Below are 20,589 nucleotides of genomic sequence, written 5' to 3' on the forward strand. Positions count from 1 at the left end.
GCACAGAGAAGCATGGACTTTGTCATTTTTTTGAGAGAGAGAGAGAGAGGGAGGACCATGAGGACCAGGGTATGGAGTCAAGGGGCGCATCCCGCCAACAGTTCCAGCGGCTGGGGCAGGAGTCCCCCGGCCTTTCTCCCCATGGTTAAGGGACTTGCGATTTTAAAGCACATAACCGATGGGAGAGAACTTGATGGGGGCATCCCCCAGCAGTTCCAGGGGCCTAGGCAGGAGTCCCTCACTCCTCCTGCTGGCAGAGAAGGTAGACTTTGTCGGTTTGACCTGGTTCTCTTTTTCTCTCCTTTTTTTTTTTTTCTCTTTTTTCTCCCCTTTTGGGGGTCATGTCCTTTCTGCTGCAGCTCTCTCCCTGTAATGCCTCAGTCACACGTCCGTGTTTTGCTCAGTGATGTCCATCAGTGATTGTGGGCCAAAACCAGGATTTGAGCCTCCACAGACATAAGGTATAAGGGAAAGAGTTTGGGATCAAAAACACTAACGTGTGAATGAGGCATAACTGTCACAGCTTCTAACAGAAGATAAGGATGGTGGCAGCTGAAGGATGAAACCCAGCATGTGCAACCACCCAAGCAAGGTGGATGGAGAAATAAGAAAGAGAACAAACAGCAGGTGGCGCTCTATAGATACATTCTGAGTAGCTCTGTGGTATACTAAACTTTAATTTGCATCCAGTCACGAAGATATCCAGATTCTTGTTTGAAATATGTCGGATATTCTTCAAGAAACAAACCCTTTAAGAGTACAGTATGGTGTTATGGTATACCTTAGATTTTTTAGGATCTTTGGACAGTTTTTCTCTGCCTCTGATTTTACATGGAGGGTTTTATTATTTTGAGTAATTTACATGAAATTTGCAAATATGATAGTCAGACTCCCGACTTTTGGGTACAATATCCCATATTAGATGTGTGGACAAGACCGGCTTTCTTAAGAGCGCACGTTACTCAACCAAGTGTAAGGTGCCGTCTACAAGTCCTAAGCTGCCAGCGTGGAACAGGTACATATTTTATACAATGTAGGGTGTGTGCATATGTTTTCTCTAATGTACTATACACCCACGTCCTACCTAGACAGACCCTATGATAACAGATGAAGTAACCAATTAGTCTATCATTGTATTACCTCTCATATTGCTATCCTACAGAATGGCCTTCTGCATCACTGCCGCTTTTTGCTGCAGGTTACCAGTTGTATAACAATTGCATTTACATCTTTTCGGCTGTAAACTGGATTCCGTGTTTTAGCTATACTTTTTAGTGAGGGTGTTCTGCCCTCTGCTGGCAGAAAAAAAAGCATAGCATACATGGACTGCATTTGTAAGGTCTGCTGAATTTAATAACGCAAGAGAAATAGTAAAAAATGTTGTTTTGGTTTAGTTTGCCTTTTCTGCTAGCTGGGAGTTATATAAAACGACCTGTCATGTTTCCGTCAGTGATGTTTCTATGGTAATTGTGTGTTCACACCTTCCTTTTATATAGTATAGTATGACTTATTTTACATAACACTCATCACGTAACCAAAAAACAAACAATGGGGTTAGCCTAATTTAGGAACAGAGGTTTAAGGCAGGTCATTTGTTTCTCTTCTACTCCAGTGTATCCATGCCGGTCAGTCTGGAGTCCGGGCTGTATTTACAGGGGTTGTCTCAAGATCACTGGGGGGCCCACCAATCATGAGAATAGGAGTCCTGTGTCCCCTACTTCTTGAGTGGAGCTTTGGTCAAGCATGCGAGCTACTGCTGCATTCAGAGTCTATGGGACTGATGGGATAACAGTTCAGTGCTCGGCTACCTCAGTCAGTCCCCTTGGTTTTGGAAGGAATGGCAGCATGCATGTTGGGCCCTTCCCATTAGTCTTATAGATATTGATTGAAACACACCGCACATACTCGACCACCACTTGTTTTAAACTCATCAGCTTGGTCGTGCTGTGAAGAGGATTTGGGTCCCAGCTTCAGTAGTTAAAAGGCTTGTCCGGGAATTAGTCAAAATGGCCGCCAGCAACCTGCCCTAAAATCTGAGAAGGACTGGTCACCTCCACTTGCAGAGCTACCTAGGCGGTGAGGCCTCACTACAGTGCTTTACAATAGATGGTTATCATGTGATCCTGCCTACGATATGCAATCATGGCTGAGCAGCGTGACAGAAAAACTCACCAATATGTAGTATGGCCAAGTGTCAGAGTGTAGTGTATGAGGCCCCTTCCTTCCTGGGCATCTCTGCAGATGGAGCCAAGCAGTCCTGCTCTCATTCTAGGACAGGTTGCTGACGGCCATTGTTAATCATTCCCCAAGAACCCCTTTAAGAAGAGGTCCAGCAGATACAAGCCGCCACTGATCACGGGCTGTACCCATGTGACCTTTGGATAGGTGAGGAATGCAAAGAGCACTCCCGCCATACGTACACCTGTGATTTAGCTTGTCACTGCCTAGCAACGCTCATAGCAGGAGCGCGTGATTACTGGAATGTCGGTGTAACCGCTTTTATTGCTGCAGGCCTTGTTGTGAAATGAAACAAACAACCCTAACCAGATAATAATTTATCTTGTAATTTTCAGATTTCTTTCCCGACTGCATCTGTCGTGGAATGGAGTGTCTACATACAGAAGTTGAAATTTCTGTGTTGATCCGGAAAACGACTGTACATTTGCTTAAAACATGCCATAATGTACTATAGGAGAAAATCCACTTTACATACACATGTCTGAGTAGTAAACCAAACTGGATTATATGTGGAACCTTTTATACAGGAAGCAAAATGCCAAATTTAAAAGAATTTAAAGGGTTGTCCCATGTCATCAACTTATCTCCTATCCACAGGATAGGGGATGTCTGATTGGTGAGGGTCTGACCTCTGTGGGGTACACATGGGTGTTTTCCATTCTGTTTAAATGGGGGGATATGGTCTCCTGTTCAAGTCATCAGAGGGGACCCCAGCGGTCAGACTCCTGCTGATCAGACACTTATCCCATATCCTTTGGATAGGGAATAAATTGTCATGGGACAACCCATTTAAAGCCGTTTTCTAGGATCAGTGGGGGACGACACCTGGAACCCTACTGATCTGTTCTGGGCACCTGCCAGTGCTAGAAACTATACAGTGGATAGCTTCACACAGGTGCTGCAGCTCATTCAGTTGTATGTCATTTTATAGAAGGTTAGGTGACACTCCAGGCCGAGTAACAATAGTTAAAACAAAATCTCCTGTACGCCACGGGATTGCTTTAAGTGTTATGTTTATTAATCAAGCGGATTCCCAGTTTAGGATTACTGAACATTTTTCGGCAATTTGCCACCCCTTATGGCGCCATTCCTATAGGGTAATAGCCCAAATCGCATACTGCGCCCAACCATATATGACCATAGTGCCCACACACAACATGCAATAAGGGGTGGTCACCCTTCTGCAACTTTTTTCTTCTGGGCTTCAGCCCTTTTTCTATCTCCTAGTGCGGCTCATCCAGTTCTCTGAAGAAGGCAAAATGCAGAAAACGTTCAGTAATCCTACACTGGAAATCCGCTTTAAGGCCTCATGCATACGACCGTGCCGTTTTTTTGCGGTCTGCAAAATCGAGCACCCAATGACCACTTTGCAGCCACTGAACTGAATGCAGGTTGCTTTGATCCCAGAATTCCAACATCTAACACTGCTGGGTTTTTCTGTGATTCTGGGGTCACTGTCATGACCACTTACAAGTTGCACTGCGACCCTATTCAGTTCAGTAGCTACATAATGATCTTTGGTCATGCGATGGTTGTTGCAGCCAAGATCGATGTATAACCCCAGCATAATTGGAATGTGTCCAAGCTTACATGTTTTAAAGGGGTTATACAGTGTCAGGGTATTGATGACCTACCCCTAGCACAGGCCATCAATATCAGATCGGACTTCCAGGCCACCCACCGGTCAGCTGGTTGAAGAGGCCGCAGTGCTTACAGGAGTGCGTCATCTTTATCAAACTTGCAGGATGACAGGCTGAACTGGATGGACAAATGTCTTTTTTCGGCCTTATGTACGATGTTACTATGTAAAATGCTAAAGCCTGTCCATTAGTGCCAGTGACATCACCGGGCTAACTGCTAGGCAGAAGCCTTCGCCTAGCTTTCTCCATGGAGAGCCCAATACGTCACCATATCTCCAAGCAATGCCTTTGTCCTGCGCTACAGCACAGGGCAAAGGAGCGCATCAGAGAACGAAATGTTTTGGTGAAAATGGGGATATGTCCGGGTTCAGCCCTGAACATGGACAACCCCTTTAACTGCCGGTGCTCCCCAGCAGGAATGATATGTTGACACATTGTGCCTGCTAGGCTAAGTAGGAGGAGGAGCATGCACGCCAGGGAATCTCCCTGTGCGCTACCCCTACACAGCCTAGCGGGTGCTCTGTGTCACTGTATTGTGTCTGCTGGCACAATGTGGGCATAACTACTATGTAGGGGCACTAAGGGGGCATAACTACTGTGGGCGGGATTGGGTGTGTATAGATAGGTATTGGCTAAAGTTAAAGGCTTGGCTTAGTATTTAAAAAAATTCCACTTAGCACACAGCTGCTATTGTCCCTTTTTGGGCTTTTCAAATATTGGGAGGTATGGCTTTTTAGTGCATATTAAAGTAGAAAGTTGTAGACTGGAAATGGACCCCAGAATGAGTATCATCTGAACATTACGTCAGGACATTTGCCTCCTACTGACTGTTTTCGGGTATCTGTACACAGTTCCATCTGACATATAGGCGCAGCACAGCAATTAGCGTTAATCCTCATGCAGGTCACGTGGCTGCACCATACTTTGTACGGGCACCTTATGCATTTAGATGAGGCTTATAGTCATAACTTACATTATATAGCTCATTTACATTCTATATACCTCTATATAGCCCAATGTGGAATGAAATCTAAATCTGCTTCTCCTATATATCAGTACTGTGCTGCTGCATTCAGATGTCCCGTGCACTTCTACCTGTAAAATAGTTGGAGGGAGCTTTGACGATATTGAGCCAGTCCCTGCTTGCTGTGCATTTAGCCTCCAGGCAATATTAACATGCAGGTATGACACTAGCGTGTAATGACAGAGAGCGGCAGAGGGAGTTGGACTATGAGTCCCAATACCGGAATCCGCCCCTACACAGGAATCCTATTACCAGCCTGTCCAAGTGCACATATCTTCTGTCATAGTGTGTGTATTTGCAAGCCAGGCTCCTGATAGATGTGAATGTCATGATTCCTTATTACATGTAGCGACACGACCTGTCTTTTTTTTTTTTCTTCTGGTTTTCCTACATATTTCATTATATATAGTCGGGATCTGTACTCTCAGTAGGGTTGGCAATGACAGATTTTTCCCTTAAAGTCTAAACTGTGCTTTAGGCTATATCCACACGAACGTATTTTGTTTCCATGTCCGTTCCGTTTTTTTTCTGGATAGGATGCAGACCCATTCATTTCAATGGGTCTGCAAAAAATGCGGACAGCACACCGCATCTGTATCAGGCGCGCACGGTGTCATTGGTTGCTATGACGCTGTGCGCTTCATGCCGCCGCTGCACTACAGTAATACACTCGTATGATCTATACCGGGATACCACGGACCGCTCACGTCAGTGTTCCACGGCCGTGTGCATTCGACCTTATCCTAATGCATTCTGAATGGAGAGCATTCTGTTCAGGACGCATCAGTTCAGTCCCTCTTACGTTTTTTGGCCGGAGAAAATACTGCAGCATGCTGCAGTTCTCTCTCCGGCCAAAAATCCTGAACACTTGCTGGAATGGCGGATCCGGCATTAATTTCCATTGAAATGTATTAGTACTGGATCCGGCATTAAGTGTTCCGGCAAAACGGATCCGGTTTTTCGGTCTGCGCATGCGCAGACCTTTAAAAATGCAAATAAATAAATACCAGATCCGTTTTTTCCAGATGACAACTGAGAGACTGATCTGGTATTTCAATTCATTTGTAGATTTTTATTAGTAAATAACGTACAGATTTTCAATAATACAGAAAAAAAGAACATAAAGTGGTACAACATAGCCATCGTGCAGTGTCACTCAGTGGACCACTGAAATGGGAAAAGGTATAGAATCAGCGCACAAACCGTGGCAGATCCCATAGCTATAGAAAGTTGGTTTTAGTGGTGGGGTTGTTATCCAGATTATTATGTATACAAATTTTAAATCCTAAAAGTTGTAAAGTAATTTCACAGATTATGTGGTTTATCAAACAGGCAGCGTTTACTGTCTTGCGGAGTCTTTGTGTTCATACAGTTATCCTTTTTACCCGATGACGAGGTGAACGCTCCTGAAAAGGTCCCATTATTGTGCTATCCACTTGGTGTCACTGTACAACAATAATGGAAGAGACGAGCAAGTGCATGTAAAACTGTTTGTTCCTTCCGGACTCTGGATTTTTAGATTTATCCAGAGCAGAATATGACAAACCCCCAGAAAGGACTGCATGGACATACTTTCAACTGAGATGACTACTGGTCATGAATTCTTTGAGGGACACGTAGTATACATCTTTAGCTTTACTGTTCCCATGGGAATTTGTCAGTGTTTGGGTTCTGACATGGTTGGCACTCATGTAACAGAAGCATGTGATATCTGAAGGATTGTATACTCTGACATTGTAGCCCACCATTATAGCTAATGTTAGTCTGGAATGTGTCCAGCTCCAGCAGCTCTAGATCGTGTAAGTACATCTATTGCTGGCCAGTGTCTGCTGCTACTAAAGGCAGTCTGTCACCTAATTTTCACCAATATAACTAACAGCCACTGCCCCATAGAAGATTGCAATTGCTTTCCAAGCATGCCTGTGTGTACTATGTGTCTGTATTCCATGTCCAGGAAAAGAACTTTTAGGCCTCATGCACTTGACCGTTGTGTGTTTTGCAGTCTGCAAATTGCGGATCCGCAAAACACGGATGGCGTCCGTTTGCGGAACAGCACGGACAGCCATTGATATAACTGCCTATTCTTGTCCGCAAAACAGACAAGAATAGAACAGGTTATATATAATATTTTTTTGCTGTCCGCATCTTTTGCGGCCCCATTGAAGTGGCTGGGTCCGCATCCAAACCGCAAAAACTGCGGCTCTGATGCGGACCAAAACAACGGTCGTGTGCATGAGGCCTTATCCTGCTGGAAAACAGTTACCAAGTGCTCAGCTGAAAGTGAAAGTAAAAACTGCTTTCACTCCAGACTTGATTTCTAAAGGCTATATCTTCTGGTATAGTGGATATAATGCTGTGGTTCTGGTATAGTTTGAAAGATTGGAATGCCAGCTTTTAAACAAGGCCAGGTAATATTTCTAGCTGGTACCAATCCTAAGATATGAGCAGCTAAAGCAGCCCCCCCCCCCCCTTCTTTTCCTTTCAGTCTGGTTTGCTTTGGGCACTTGGAGCAGCAGAGCTGGGCACTTTGGAGCTGTTTTCCAGCAGAATAAGGGTCCATTCACACGTCCGTAATTTGGGTCTGCATTCATTCCGCAATTTGCGGACCCATTCACTTTCAATGGGGCTGGAACGGATGCAAATCCACATTTCCGGGATCCGCATCCGTTTTTTCGGGATCTGTTTTTTCAGGATCCGCAATTTTGTTCCTGGAAAAAATAGAACATGTCCTATTCTTGTCCGCAATTGCGGACCAGAAAAGGCATTTTCTATTATAGTGTCTGTGATGTGCGGATCCGCAAAACACTTACGGACGTGTGAATGGACCCTAAAAGTGCTTTTCCTGGACATGGAATAAAGACACAAAGTGCACACAGGTATGCTTGGAATATGTCTGCAATATTCTTAGTTATATTGGTGAAAAAGAGGTGACAGACTCCCTTTAAAGTTTATTAGGTACGAGCTCCTGGACAAATTGTATGGTATTGTGATTACCAGAACCCGTCTGGTTGGTCGTCTTGTGCAAGAATTGCCGCTTGCAAAGGGTCAAAAGCTGGCGATAGCAAAAATTTTGTACTGGATTCTGCCTACTTCCTCGAATATGCAGGAGTTGGTAGGTGTGATTAATCATCTCATACTGTTGGAGATAAGGTTTCATCTCAAAAAGGGTTATTCATAAATAGCAAGCTCTGGATTGGCATCTCCTGCGGTGATGAGGGTGTGGATGCTGGACAGACAGAATTTTGGTGCCTTTTTATTGAGAAGAAAATTATAAAAAATGTAATACTAGTGCGAATGAATAAAGAAGCTACCAGACTGCATGAAAATATAATGACAATTTATTAAGCATGATTCAAAGGGCAATACATAATAAAACAAGTGCAGGGACAAGGCGACATCACCAGAGGAGAGCTCACTGGCAACAATTCCTACTGCTCCACATAATAACAACAAAACCCCCAGCCTAAGGTTTGCCGAAACGCGCGTCAGGATTGGCGCCATCCCGGAGGAGGCACAGCATGGGTAATATATTCTGCCTTGATGATCTATCATATTGACACAATTACATTTGCACTTTATTTTGTTATTATTATGTGGAGCAGTAGGAATTGTTGCCAGTGAGCTCTCCTCTGGTGATGTCGCCTTGTCCCTGCACTTGTTTTGCTTGTTTTATTATGTATTGCCCTTTGAATCCAGCTTAAAGGGAACCTGTCACCGGGATTTTGTGTATAGAGCTGAGGACATGGGTTGCTAGATGGCCGCTGGCACATCCGCAATACCCAGTCCCCATAGCTCTGTGTGCTTTTATTGTGTAAAAAAAAACGATATGATACATATGGAAATTATCCTGAGATGTGTCCTGTACCTGACTCGTCTCACATACAGGACTCATCTCAGGTTAATATCCATATGTATCAAATCGTTTTTTGACACAAAAAAAGCACACAGAGCTATGGGGACTGGATATTGTAGATGTGCTAGCGGCCATCTAGCAACCCATGTCCTCAGCTCTATACACAAAATCCCGGTGACAGGTTCCCTTTAATAAATTGTCATATTTTCATGCAGTCTTTATAGGTTCTATAGTTGATTTATTCCATAGGCATGTGTCTAGTTAGACAGAATTGCTGATTTTGTTGCAGTATCAGGCCAATTTTTATTGGTATAGTGCGAATGAAGTAGTAATTATTAGACTCATGATCAGTCTGTTATATTTTTTGGGGGATCAAGTACTCATATCTCTTTTGTCTTCCAGGTTGCAAGTAAATTTTGACTGAATGAATAGCCGCTTTCTTGCACGCCATACTGAAGTCTGACATGGAGAATACGGACAATGTGAATGGAAATCTTTATGGTAGTGTACCACTTTTTATTTCATCTACATTACCTTGCAGGTTTTACTTTGGTACGGGTAGCTTATTTTGTGGATTTTGTATTATCTGAATCTGGTTTAGTGCACAAAAATTACAGTTCATCTCTTCCATCATGCTGCTGGGTTGGAGGTCCATGTGGCACATCAGCCAGCAGCTCTTCTCCAGCTGGCATCACCAAGGGCAATGAAACCTGAATGTTCAGATTGGAGATGAAATTTTGTCACACTAACTTTTCCTCTTCAAACACCATTTTTATCCATGTCTGTGTAACTTAGGGTTGGTACCTGGTGGAGTGTGGCAGTAAGGCTTGCAGAAATCAATGTGTTTGCTCGTCAACTTGAATGGGTCCGTGATCCGGCCGCACCGTAAAAAAATAGAACAAGTTCTATTTTTTTGCGGTGCAGGGGCACAGAGAGAAACACCACGGAAGCACTCCGTAGTGCTTCCGTGGGGTTCCGTTCCTCCATTCCGCACCGCAACTCCGGATTGTGAATCCATTCAAGTGAATGGGTCCGCATCCGTGATGCGGGGACCACTGGGCCGGTGCCTGCATACTGCGGACCCTCTGTTTGCGGGCCGCAATACGGGCCACGGCCGGCACCGGCGTGTGCATGAGGCCTAAAGGGGATGTCTGGGGAAAAAAAAAATAAGGTCAGTAATCCAAGACTACCACACCAATAGTGCTAATGAAATTTCCATAGGCTGCAATAGTATTTCATGGGGGGCAAGCAATCTATTGACATGTTCAAGTTCTGTAGGGGGACTTGTGTAACATTTTCTTAAGTGTAGCATTTTATTTATTTTTTTTAAATACAAAAAAAATATATAGAAATCACCCCTTTCTCCATAATAAAAATAAAAAACTACAATTATTTGCACCATCTTATCCAAAAACACATATACTATTAAAATATAAATGTAGTTATGGTTATCCTGTAACGATTATTATTTTTTAATGAAAATTGATAATTAAAGGGCATACACACTCAAACATGGTATCGATGAAAACTACAGGTCGCCCCACAAAAATGCGCCGTCACTCAGCTCCCTAAATGCAACTATAAAAAAGTTATGGGGGTCAGACTATGGCGATGCAAAGAAAAAAAAAAAAATTTCAAAGTTTTTATTATTCTTAAATAACAAAAAAAACTATAAGAATGGGGTATCGCTGTAATCATACTGACCTGGTGAATGACGATAACAGGTCGATTTTACCGCATAGGGAACATCTTAAAACCGGAACCCATAAAACTATGACGAAATTGCGTCTGATCCCATTTGGAATTCTTTTTTCAAAATTCCTACCACGTTGTATGCAATATAGAAAGTACAACTTGTCTTCATGCAGCTATGTAAATGGAAAATTAAAAAAGTTATGGTTCTGAGAAGGCAGGGAGTAAAAAACAAAGACAGGATATTGCAGGTTCTTGAAGGGGATAATGCAAACAGTAGCAGTGAGTAACATACAAACATTGCAAAGTCACCAACCCATTTTAGCTGCTTTCAGACAGTCCATGAAACAGTCCGTGTGATGGCTGCATTTCCTGGACCAACCATTGCTCATCTGACTCTGCCCTGAGATGACTACATCGTAGTGATTTATGATGCGATCAGTTCCAGTCCACCTGGGGGAGTAGGAACTCTCAGTAAAATAAATCACTGATACAGTGAGCTCAGGTCAGACAAGCCATGGTCGGAAAATACAGCAGTCACACAGACTGTGTTTAATGCTTAAAAATGCTCATACAGGGAGTCATTGGCGGTTAAGGCATTGATGAATGTGGAATATCATTATGCTGGGTGCATTTGACAATATACAAATGTATCTTTGCCGTTATACACAGGTAAGGGTACTTTCACACTTGCGGCAGGACGGACTCGACAGGCTGTTCACCCTATCGGATCCGTCCTTCCGCTATTTCGCCGGACCGCCGCTCCGTCCCCATTGACTATAATGGGGACGGGGGCGGAGCTCCGGCGCAGTTCGCGGTGAGAGGCCGCCGGATTAAAAAGTTGGACATGCAGGACTTTTAGTCCGGCGGCCTTTCGCAGAGCACCGCCGTGCTGCGCCTGAGCTCCGCCCCCGTCCCCATTATAGTCAATGGGCATGGAGCGGCGGTCCTGCGGCACGGCGAAATAGCGGAAGGATGGATCCGGCAGGGTGAACAGCCTGTCGGATCCGTCCTGCCGCAAGTGTGTAAGTAGCCCAACTATCACATGTCTCTTGACGTACAAAACATGAGCCACATGATTTTTATGGCATAAGTTCAATGGAACCTCTTCATAACTTATTTAGTTAGCAAATTGTCTAGCAATTCTAGAAGTTTACTAAACTCTTAGGCCCCTTTCACACGGGCGAGTATTCCGCGCGGATGCGATGCGTGAGGTGAACGCATTGCACCCGCACTGAATACCGACCCATTCATTTCTATGTGGCTGTTCACATGAGCTGTGATTTTCACGCATCACTTGTGCGTTGCGTGAAAATCGCAGCATGCTCTATATTCAGCGTTTTTCACGCAACGCAGGCCCCATTGAAGTGAATGGGGTTGCGTGAAAATCGCAAGCAAGTGCGGATGCGGTGCGATTTTCACGCATGGTTGCTAGGTGACTGTCTATTCACTGTATTATTTTCCCTTTATAACATGGTTATAAGGGAAAATAATAGCATTCTGAATACAGAATGCATAGTACAATAACGCTGGAGGGGTTAAAAAAAATAAAAAAATTAATTCACCTTCTCCTCTTGTTCGCGTAGTTCCTGGTCTCTTCTTTACTTCTTTAATGATGAACTACCGGCTAGGACCTGTGGTGACGTCAGATCACATGCTCCAATCACATGGTCCATCACCACGGTGATGGACCATGTGATTGGAGCATGTGATCTGACGTCACCAAAGGTCCTTTAGCCCACAGCTCATCATTAAAGAAGTAAAGAGACCGGGAACTACGCGAACAAGAGGAGAAGGTGAGTTAATTTTTTTTAATTTTTTTTAACCCTCAATTGATCACCTACTAAGCATTCTGTATTCAGAATGCTATTATTTTCCCTTATAACTATGTTATAAGGGAAAATAATAACATCTACACAACACCTAACCCAAGCCCGAACTTCTGTGAAGAAGTTCGGGTTTGGGTACCAAACATGCGTGATTTTTCTCACGCAAGTGCAAAACGCATTACAATGTTCTGCACTCGCGCGGAAAAATCGCGGGTGTTCCCGCAACGCACCCGCACATTTTCCCGCAACGCCCGTGTGAAAGAGGCCTTAAAGGGGTTTTCCGAGACTTTGATACTTAGGACTATCTTCAGGATAGATCATCAGTTTCTGATCTTGGGGGACCGACACCCAGGACCCCTGCTGATCAGGATCAGCTGTTTGAGAATGCATCGGCACTCCTGTGAGCGCTACGGCCTTCTTGCAGCTTACCAAGCGCAGCGTCGTACATTGTGTTGTAGCCGTGCTTTGTATTGTGCTCAGCCCCATGATGCATTTGCAGGGTACAATTTGTGCTTATGACAGCCAAGAGGGTAACAATGGCTTCCAGGTCTGCCAGGTACATATGCTTATTAGACCATAGAGGCAGGGTCTAATAGGCTGCCTGTCAGTGGTATACTGACTAGCAGACATAATCGGACATATGTAGTACAGTCTATTATGTATGTAGTCAAACGTCCCCTTGTGGGACTAATAAATACTATAAAAAATGTAACCTGATTTTAACCCCTTCAAAACGAAGCCTATTTTAGTTTTTTCCTTCCCACATTCCAACGGCCATAATTTTTTTACATTTTCCATTCACACAGCCATATGGGGCTTATTTTTTGTGGAACAAGTTGTATTTTTATTGCCACAATTTAATTTACCATGTCTAGTATTGGAAAATCCACAATTTTTGAGGTTTTGATATTATAGCATTCACTGTACGCTAAGGGTACTTTCACATTAGCGGCAGGGGAGTCCAGCAGGGTGTTCCTGCGGGTGACCAGCCTGTCGGATCCGTCCTGCCGCTAGTTCACGTTTGCCCCCGGACTGCCGCTTCGTTCCCATTGACTATAATGGGGGCAGGAGCGGAGTTCCGACGGCAGCACACAGCGAGAGGCAGCCGGACTTGCTTTCTTCACCATGTTCTGACAGCCATAACATTTTTTTACATTTCTGTCCACATTGCTGTGTGAGGGTAGTTTTTGGCAGAATGAACTGTAGTTTTTATTGGTACCACCATTGGGGTATGTACAATTTTTGATCACTGGCAAATCGCATGTTTGTTTTTTGTCTGTAAAGGCATTTACCACACAGGAAAAAAAATATTATTTCAATAGTTCAGTTTTTTTTTTTTTTTTTTATATGTAAAATTGGGAAAGGGGATTTATTTATTTTTAAACTTTATTTTTTTATCTTTTACATAACTTTTGGAACCTGAGACATTCTGATCGCTTGTCCCATAGACCATAATGGAGAACTATTGAGATTATAATGCTCTGCCTGCTGAGCCGTGTCTTGCACACTGCTTTACAAGCAGTTAACCATGACAGGCCTGGGAACCTTCAGCAGATCCCAGGCTGTCATGGTAACTGATCGGAGCACCGCAATTTTACCGCTGGGGCTCCGACCGGAAAGCAGATGTAGCCCCCTCACTCTGCTTAACTATACAGATGCCACAATTATTATTGGCCATGACATCTCTGGTGTGAAATGACCGGGTTCAGCGTCATTGCAGCCAGGTGCCTGCTGTATTATACAGCCAGCACCCGCCATGTATGGAACAGGCTCAGCGCAGCAGCCTGCTTCATTAAATCCTGTACATGTTGTCATTTACTTGTAGATAGTTCTTAGCCGTCCCTTAGGGCTCATGAAAAAAATATGGATGACTTCCGTGTGCATTTCGTATTTTGTGGAACGGAACAGCTGGCCCCTTAATACGGACAATAATAGGACATGTTCTATTTTTTTGCGGAACGGAAATGCAGACAGACGGAATGCACACGGAGTAACTTCAGGTTTTTTTGCGCAAAAAAAAAAGGAACGGACGCGGAAAGAAAATACGTTTGTGTGCATGAGCCCTTACTCCGCCAGTGTTGCTATCTCCACTGCAGTGACAAAGACTGTGGCTGAACAACTGAAATGCCTGGAAAACCCCTTTAAGCGTAAAAGTCTTTATTATGGGGGAAAAAAACAACCTATACAAATTTGGTGCTGTCTCATCCATAGTGACCCATCCTATAACTTTTCATGTAATTTAACCCGCACAGTGAACTCCATTGAAAAAATAATAATTTGCAAAGATTGATTTTTATTTTTTTTGTCATCCTGGCTCATAAAAATAGACTGAAAAGTGATCAAAAAGTTGTATATACCCCAAAATCGCACCAATAAAATCTACAGGTCATCATGCAAAAACAAGCCCATAAACAGCTCTCTGTTTAAAAATAAGCATCGCATATGGGAACTGCCTTTTCACGTAACCCGGGTGCAACGTGAACGTACAGTCAGGTCCATAAATATTGGGACGTCGACACAATTCTAACATTTTTGGCTCTATACACCACCACAATGGATTTGAAATGAAACAAACAAGATATGCTTTAACTGCAGACTGTCTGCTTTAATTTGAGGGTATTCACATCCAAATCAGAAGAACGGTGTAGGAATTACAACCGTTTGCATATGTGCCTCCCACTTTTTAGGGGACCAAAAGTAATGGGACAATTGGCTTCTCAGCTGTTCCATGACCAGGTGTGTGTTGTTCCCTCATTATCCCAATTGCAATGAGCAGATAAAAGGTCCAGGGTAATTTCAAGTGTGCTATTTGCATTTGGAATCTGTTGCTGTCAACTCTCAAGATGAGATCCAAAGAGCTGTCACTATCAGTCAAGCAAGCCATCATTAGGCTGAAAAAACAAAGCAATCCCATCAGAGAGATAGCAAAAACATTAGACGTGGCCAAAACAACTGTTTGGAACATCCTTAAAAAGAAGGAACGCATCGGTGAGCTCAGCAACACCAAAAGACTCGGAAGACCACGGAAAACAACTGTGGTGGATAACCGAAGACTTCTTTCCCTGGTGAAGAAAATATCCTTCACAACAGTTGGCCAGATCAAGAACACACTCCAGGAGGTAGGTGTATGTGTGTCAAAGTCAACAATCAAGCGAAGACTTCACCAGAGGGAATACAGAGGGTTCACCACAAGATGTAAACCATTGGTGAGCCTCAAAAACAGGAAGGCCAGATTATAGTTTGCCAAACGACATCTAAAAAAGCCTTCACAGTTCTGGAACAACATCCTATGGACAGATGAGACCAAGATCAACTTGTACCAAAGTGATGGGAAGAGAAGAGTATGGAGAAGGAAAGGAACTGTTCATGATCCTAAGCATACCACCTCATCAGTGAAGCATGGTGGTGGTGGTGTCATGGCGTGGGCATGTATGGCTGCCAATGGAACTGGTTCTCTTGTATTTATTGATGATGTGACTGCTGACAAAAGCAGCAGGATGAATTCTGAAGTGTTTCTGGCAATATTATCTGCTCATTTTCAGCCAAATGCTTCAGAACTCATTGGACGGCGCTTCACAGTGCAGATGGACAATGACCCAAAGCACACTGCAAAAGCAAGCAAAGAGTTTTTTTTAAGGGAAAGAAGTGGAATGTTATGCAATGGCCAAGTCAATCACCTGACCTGAATCCGATTGAGCATGCATTTCACTTGCTGAAGACAAAACTGAAGGGAAAACACCTCAAGAACAAGCAGGAACTGAAGACAGTTGCAGTAGAGGCCTGGCAGAGCATCACCAGGGATGAAACCCAGCGTCTGGTGATGTCTATGCATTCCAGACTTCAGGCTGTAATTGACTGCAAAGGATTTGCAACCAAATCCATTGTGGTTGTGTATAGAGCCAAAAATGTTCGAATTGTGTTGATGTCCCAATATTTATGGACCTGACTGTAGATCACACTCCAACACAGCCTTTCATGCACCCCAACACGCTGCCACCATCGTTGACATTTAAATTAATATACCAATTAGGGGCTCATAGTAAACCCCACAGCACCCCACTCGCAAGCAGGTTCACAGTAGCACTAGCCAGACTAAGGCTACTTTCACACTAGCGTTCGGAGCGGATCCGTCTGATGTTTCATCAGACTGATCCGCTCCGATAATGCAGACGTTCGCATCCGTTCAGAACGGATGCGTCTGCATTAAAACTTAGAAAATTTTCTAAGTGTGAAAGTTGTCTGAGCGGATCCGTTCAGACTTTACATTGTAAGTCAATAGGGAACGGATCCGCTTGAAGATTGAGCCATATGGTGTCATCTTCAAGCGGATCCGCCCCCATTGACTTACATTGTAAGTCTGGACGGATCCGCTCGCCTCCGCACGGCCAGGCGGACACCCGAACGCTGCAAGCAGCGTTCAGGTGTCCGCTCACTGAGCGGAGCGGAGGCTGAACGCTGGCAGGCGGATGCATTCTCAGTGGATCCGCCTCCACTGAGAATGCATTGGGGCCAGACGGATGCGTTCGGGGCCGCTCGTGAGCCCCTTCAAACGGTGCGCACGAGCGGACACCCGAGCGCTAGTGTGAAAGTAGCCTTAAAGGGGTTGCCTGAGTTATTTTTTTGTTCTTTGTATGTTTCTAACTAGGCAAATGTAAGGACTTTACAATTCACTTACTTGCTGCTGATTGCTTACAGTTGCTGCTTTCTCAGATTTCACTGAGGGTCACATGACCTGTAATGTCAGCTTCTCTCCCTAATCTGATGATGTTTTGTGCACAAGCCTGAGAGATCAGATCTGTGTCTGTACACAAGAAGTCACTGTGCTGGCCATACCCCCCTGCAATGCCAGCTGCTGATTGCTCTCTCCCTGGATTTTTGAGGAAAAACATTTAACCCCTTCAGCTGCACAGACTTGCGGCTGAAGGCATTATGATTAGCTGCAGGCAGTGAGGAGACAAATGCTGAGCACAGGAGTTCTGCAGAGCATTGCACAAGAACAGGTAGGGGGAAGATCCTGTGTGTATCAGCAGTGTCATTGTACAGCTGGAGCTTGTAGTCCTACACATACAACATGCTGCTGAGTATCCCAGCAGGCAGACATTTCACTCAGGACTAACTTATTCACTCCCTTAGCAGTGCAGGGGGAGGGGCAGAGATTGTTATTGCAGGTAAACAAAGGGCCAGAAGAGAACCAGGGAAATTAGGAAATATTATTATTTTATACCTAAAACTTGCTTAGCTCAGTTATATATTGCTGCCCATCAGATTTACAGTGATTATATTTATATATATATATATATATATATATATATATATATATATATATATATATATATATATAATAAAGAAATAACACCGCGGCACATCCGTTTGGTGAAGAAAGAGTGGAATCCTTTATTCACCTGTGCGACGTTTCGGTCCGCTTACTGGGACCATTCTCAAGCAATACAGCATTACAAAAATTGTGAGTATTTATGAGGTCATGACAAATCAGCATACATAAGTGACAATTAACCAAACATATAAAAACAGTATCTTAATACATCTCATAAAGATATAAGTGACAAGCCTGGAAGATGACCAAAGTCAGAACCATAAAGCGGTATATTCAAAACTTACAGATGTATTCATTCAGTGATATTACAGTAAGTTACATAAGTGATAATTAACAGTGAATCATCATCACCTGCAAATGTGTGGACGTAACAGGACCGAACGTGGAGTCAGGCTTGCTCAATGGTGGGAGGATACAATGTTGCGACTTACACCGCATGGATACGGCGTCCCGGAACTGCAAATTGCGCATGTCCGTGACGTCACACAAAAGGACACACGTGATCCCTCTGTGAGGCATCACCTGACACGCAGCATAACACGTCACCAAAGAAAGAATGTACAAGTACATGCGCCGTAACAGAAATTCTGAAAATGAAAAAGTAATTTAAGGAAAGAACACCCAGGGTATCGAGTCGGATGACGTGCTATCTTATGATGCACTGTCCTCCGGCATGTGCGGGCAACAAGGGGGAGGGGACAGCGGCGGCCATCCCCCTCCCACTTCGCTCGTCGCAATTTAACCCTTGTCGGGTGGAAATTCACCATAGTAACTATACAAATGCGCATATAACAGTGATTAGTATGTGTGATTGAGTACACAGTGATCAAGGGATGAGCCGCATTTGTCCAAAAGAGCATCCCGCCTTCCGTTGAGCAAAGCCTTTCCAAATGATGGTCCTGTAAGTGAAACAATAAAAAATATATTATCCAAATATATTCATTAAAAACAAAAGAACAAATTCTTCAACACTTATATCGTCAGGGACAGAACTGGGGGAATCATATGAAAAGCCATGGCCTATATTCTACATTCAAGCCCATTGGTCTAATAGTTTGTAGCCTAAAGATCCATTCGGACTCACGTTTTTTAAGCATTATTATGCGGTCACCACCAGTCCGCGGTAACGGAACATGATCAAGGATCATAAACTTGAGATCTCCTTCAACATGGTCCATCTTCGCGAAGTGGTGTGAAACAGGCAAATCTTTTAGTTTTTTCCGTATGGAAAACGATGCTGGTTAAAGCGGGACTTGAAGTCGCATGTGGTTTCGCCCACATATAGTAATTTACAGGGGCACCATAAAACATAAATCACAAAACTCGAGTCACAAGTCAAATAAAATTTGAGAGGGTAGGAGATCCCTGTGTTTGGATGGATAAATTCACGTCCCTTCACCATGTATTTGCAATTTACACAGTGAAGGCACGGATAACTCCCACTATTTTTTGGGGCCAGAAATGATTGGCGTACACTTTTCTGTGAGCCGATATCATTTTTGACCAACTTATCTTTTAAATTGCGGGCTCTTTTGTAAGATATTAACGGTCTACTGCAAAACTCGGGAATATTTTTATGTTCAGTTTTGAGAATTGACCAATGCTTATTGAGAATTTTACTAACGTGAGCTTGCTTCACAATAAGTGGAAACAAAAGATATTCTCTGGAATTGATCCCGTTTTGTGCCTTGGGACAATTCCCTCCTTTCTTTTTGATTTAATACGTTTTAGTTGTTGCTGTAATATAGAAGCTGGGTATTGTCTCTGTCTAAAGCTTTGTGTCATGGTTTCCAGAGTTTTATTCAATACTGAAGTATCACTGACTATACGTTTAGCTCTGCTAAACTGGCTATACGGTAATGACCGCACCATCGTCCGAGGATGAGCACTGTCAAACCTCAGGACGGTGTTGCGGTCAGTAGGTTTAGTATAGACCTCAGTGCTCAACACACCTCCCATACATCGGACATTTACGTCCAGAAAATGTAAAGTGCTAGTAGAAAATTCCAAAGTAAACTGTATTTCAGGAACCAGGCTATTAAGATAGTGGTGGAACAAGTGCAGTTCTGAGGCAGTACCAGTCCAAATGACAAAAATATCGTCTATGTATCTCCACCACCTCAGCACATGGCTGAAGTTGTGGGACATATAGACGTACTGTTCCTCCAAATAGGAGACGACCATGTTGGTGTAAGTGGAGGCCACATTCGTCCCCATGGCCGTCCCTCTGATTTGCATATAATAGTCATCTCCAAAATGGAAATAATTATTGTATAAAATCATGCGTAGCAAAGCCAAAAAAGTTTGTGCCACAGTAGTAAAGTCAGAGTTGACCAAAGCGGATTTCACAACTGACAGCCCTAACTCATGCTGTATAGAAGTATATATATAATAATAATATATATATAATAATATATATATTTTTTTTCATAACTCTTACAACCGCTTTAAAGCAAATACACGGTAATGCAATCTCAAATTGTGTAATCAGAGTCCGTTCTGGTTCCGGGGACAGGAGAACGTGGAACACAACCCTATGTTGATCGGATCCCCAAATTGTGTGAATGAGAGGTTTATAACTCCTCATCTCCCCCCCCCCCCCCCCCCCCCATTCTTGGCCAAGGGGAAGGCCTTCATTATGGGTACATGCTCTGCCTCCATCCCTTGGCTGGCAAACATAAAATATTTTAAAAAAAAACATGGTTTCCCATCCACATTAATGGATATTCAGGCCCTAACATGTTTTAATAATGTATATTTCATCAGGCCAATCATTCTAATACCAAATATGACCGGTGGAGGAGAGATTCTCATTACGCGGGAATGCTGGCTGTCAGGGGAGTGGGGGAACGTTTGGACTCCCTACGATGCCCACATTTTATACGGACTGCAATTATTACAATAATTGTTAGTTGCACCAGAGATGAGTTATCGCTTATTACATATTTTCTTCATCTTCTGGTACTCCAGTTGAAAAG

At 43.5% G+C, this 20,589-nt stretch overlaps 1 protein-coding gene across 2 annotated transcripts in view; it reads left to right on the plus strand.

The window, feature by feature from the left end:
• KANK1 (KN motif and ankyrin repeat domains 1) overlaps positions 1-20,589 on the plus strand; it is a 199,494-nt gene that overhangs the window by 102,440 nt on the left and 76,465 nt on the right. For both annotated transcript variants that reach the window (XM_040417110.1, XM_040417112.1), the window contains exon 3: positions 9,158-9,256. In XM_040417110.1, the coding sequence (XP_040273044.1) occupies positions 9,220-9,256 (37 nt within the window). In that variant the 5' untranslated portion in view covers positions 9,158-9,219. The remainder of the gene's footprint in view (positions 1-9,157; positions 9,257-20,589) is intronic.

This window comes from Bufo bufo, chromosome 2 (genome assembly GCF_905171765.1).
Source record: "Bufo bufo chromosome 2, aBufBuf1.1, whole genome shotgun sequence".
NCBI classification, from domain to species: domain Eukaryota; kingdom Metazoa; phylum Chordata; class Amphibia; order Anura; family Bufonidae; genus Bufo; species Bufo bufo.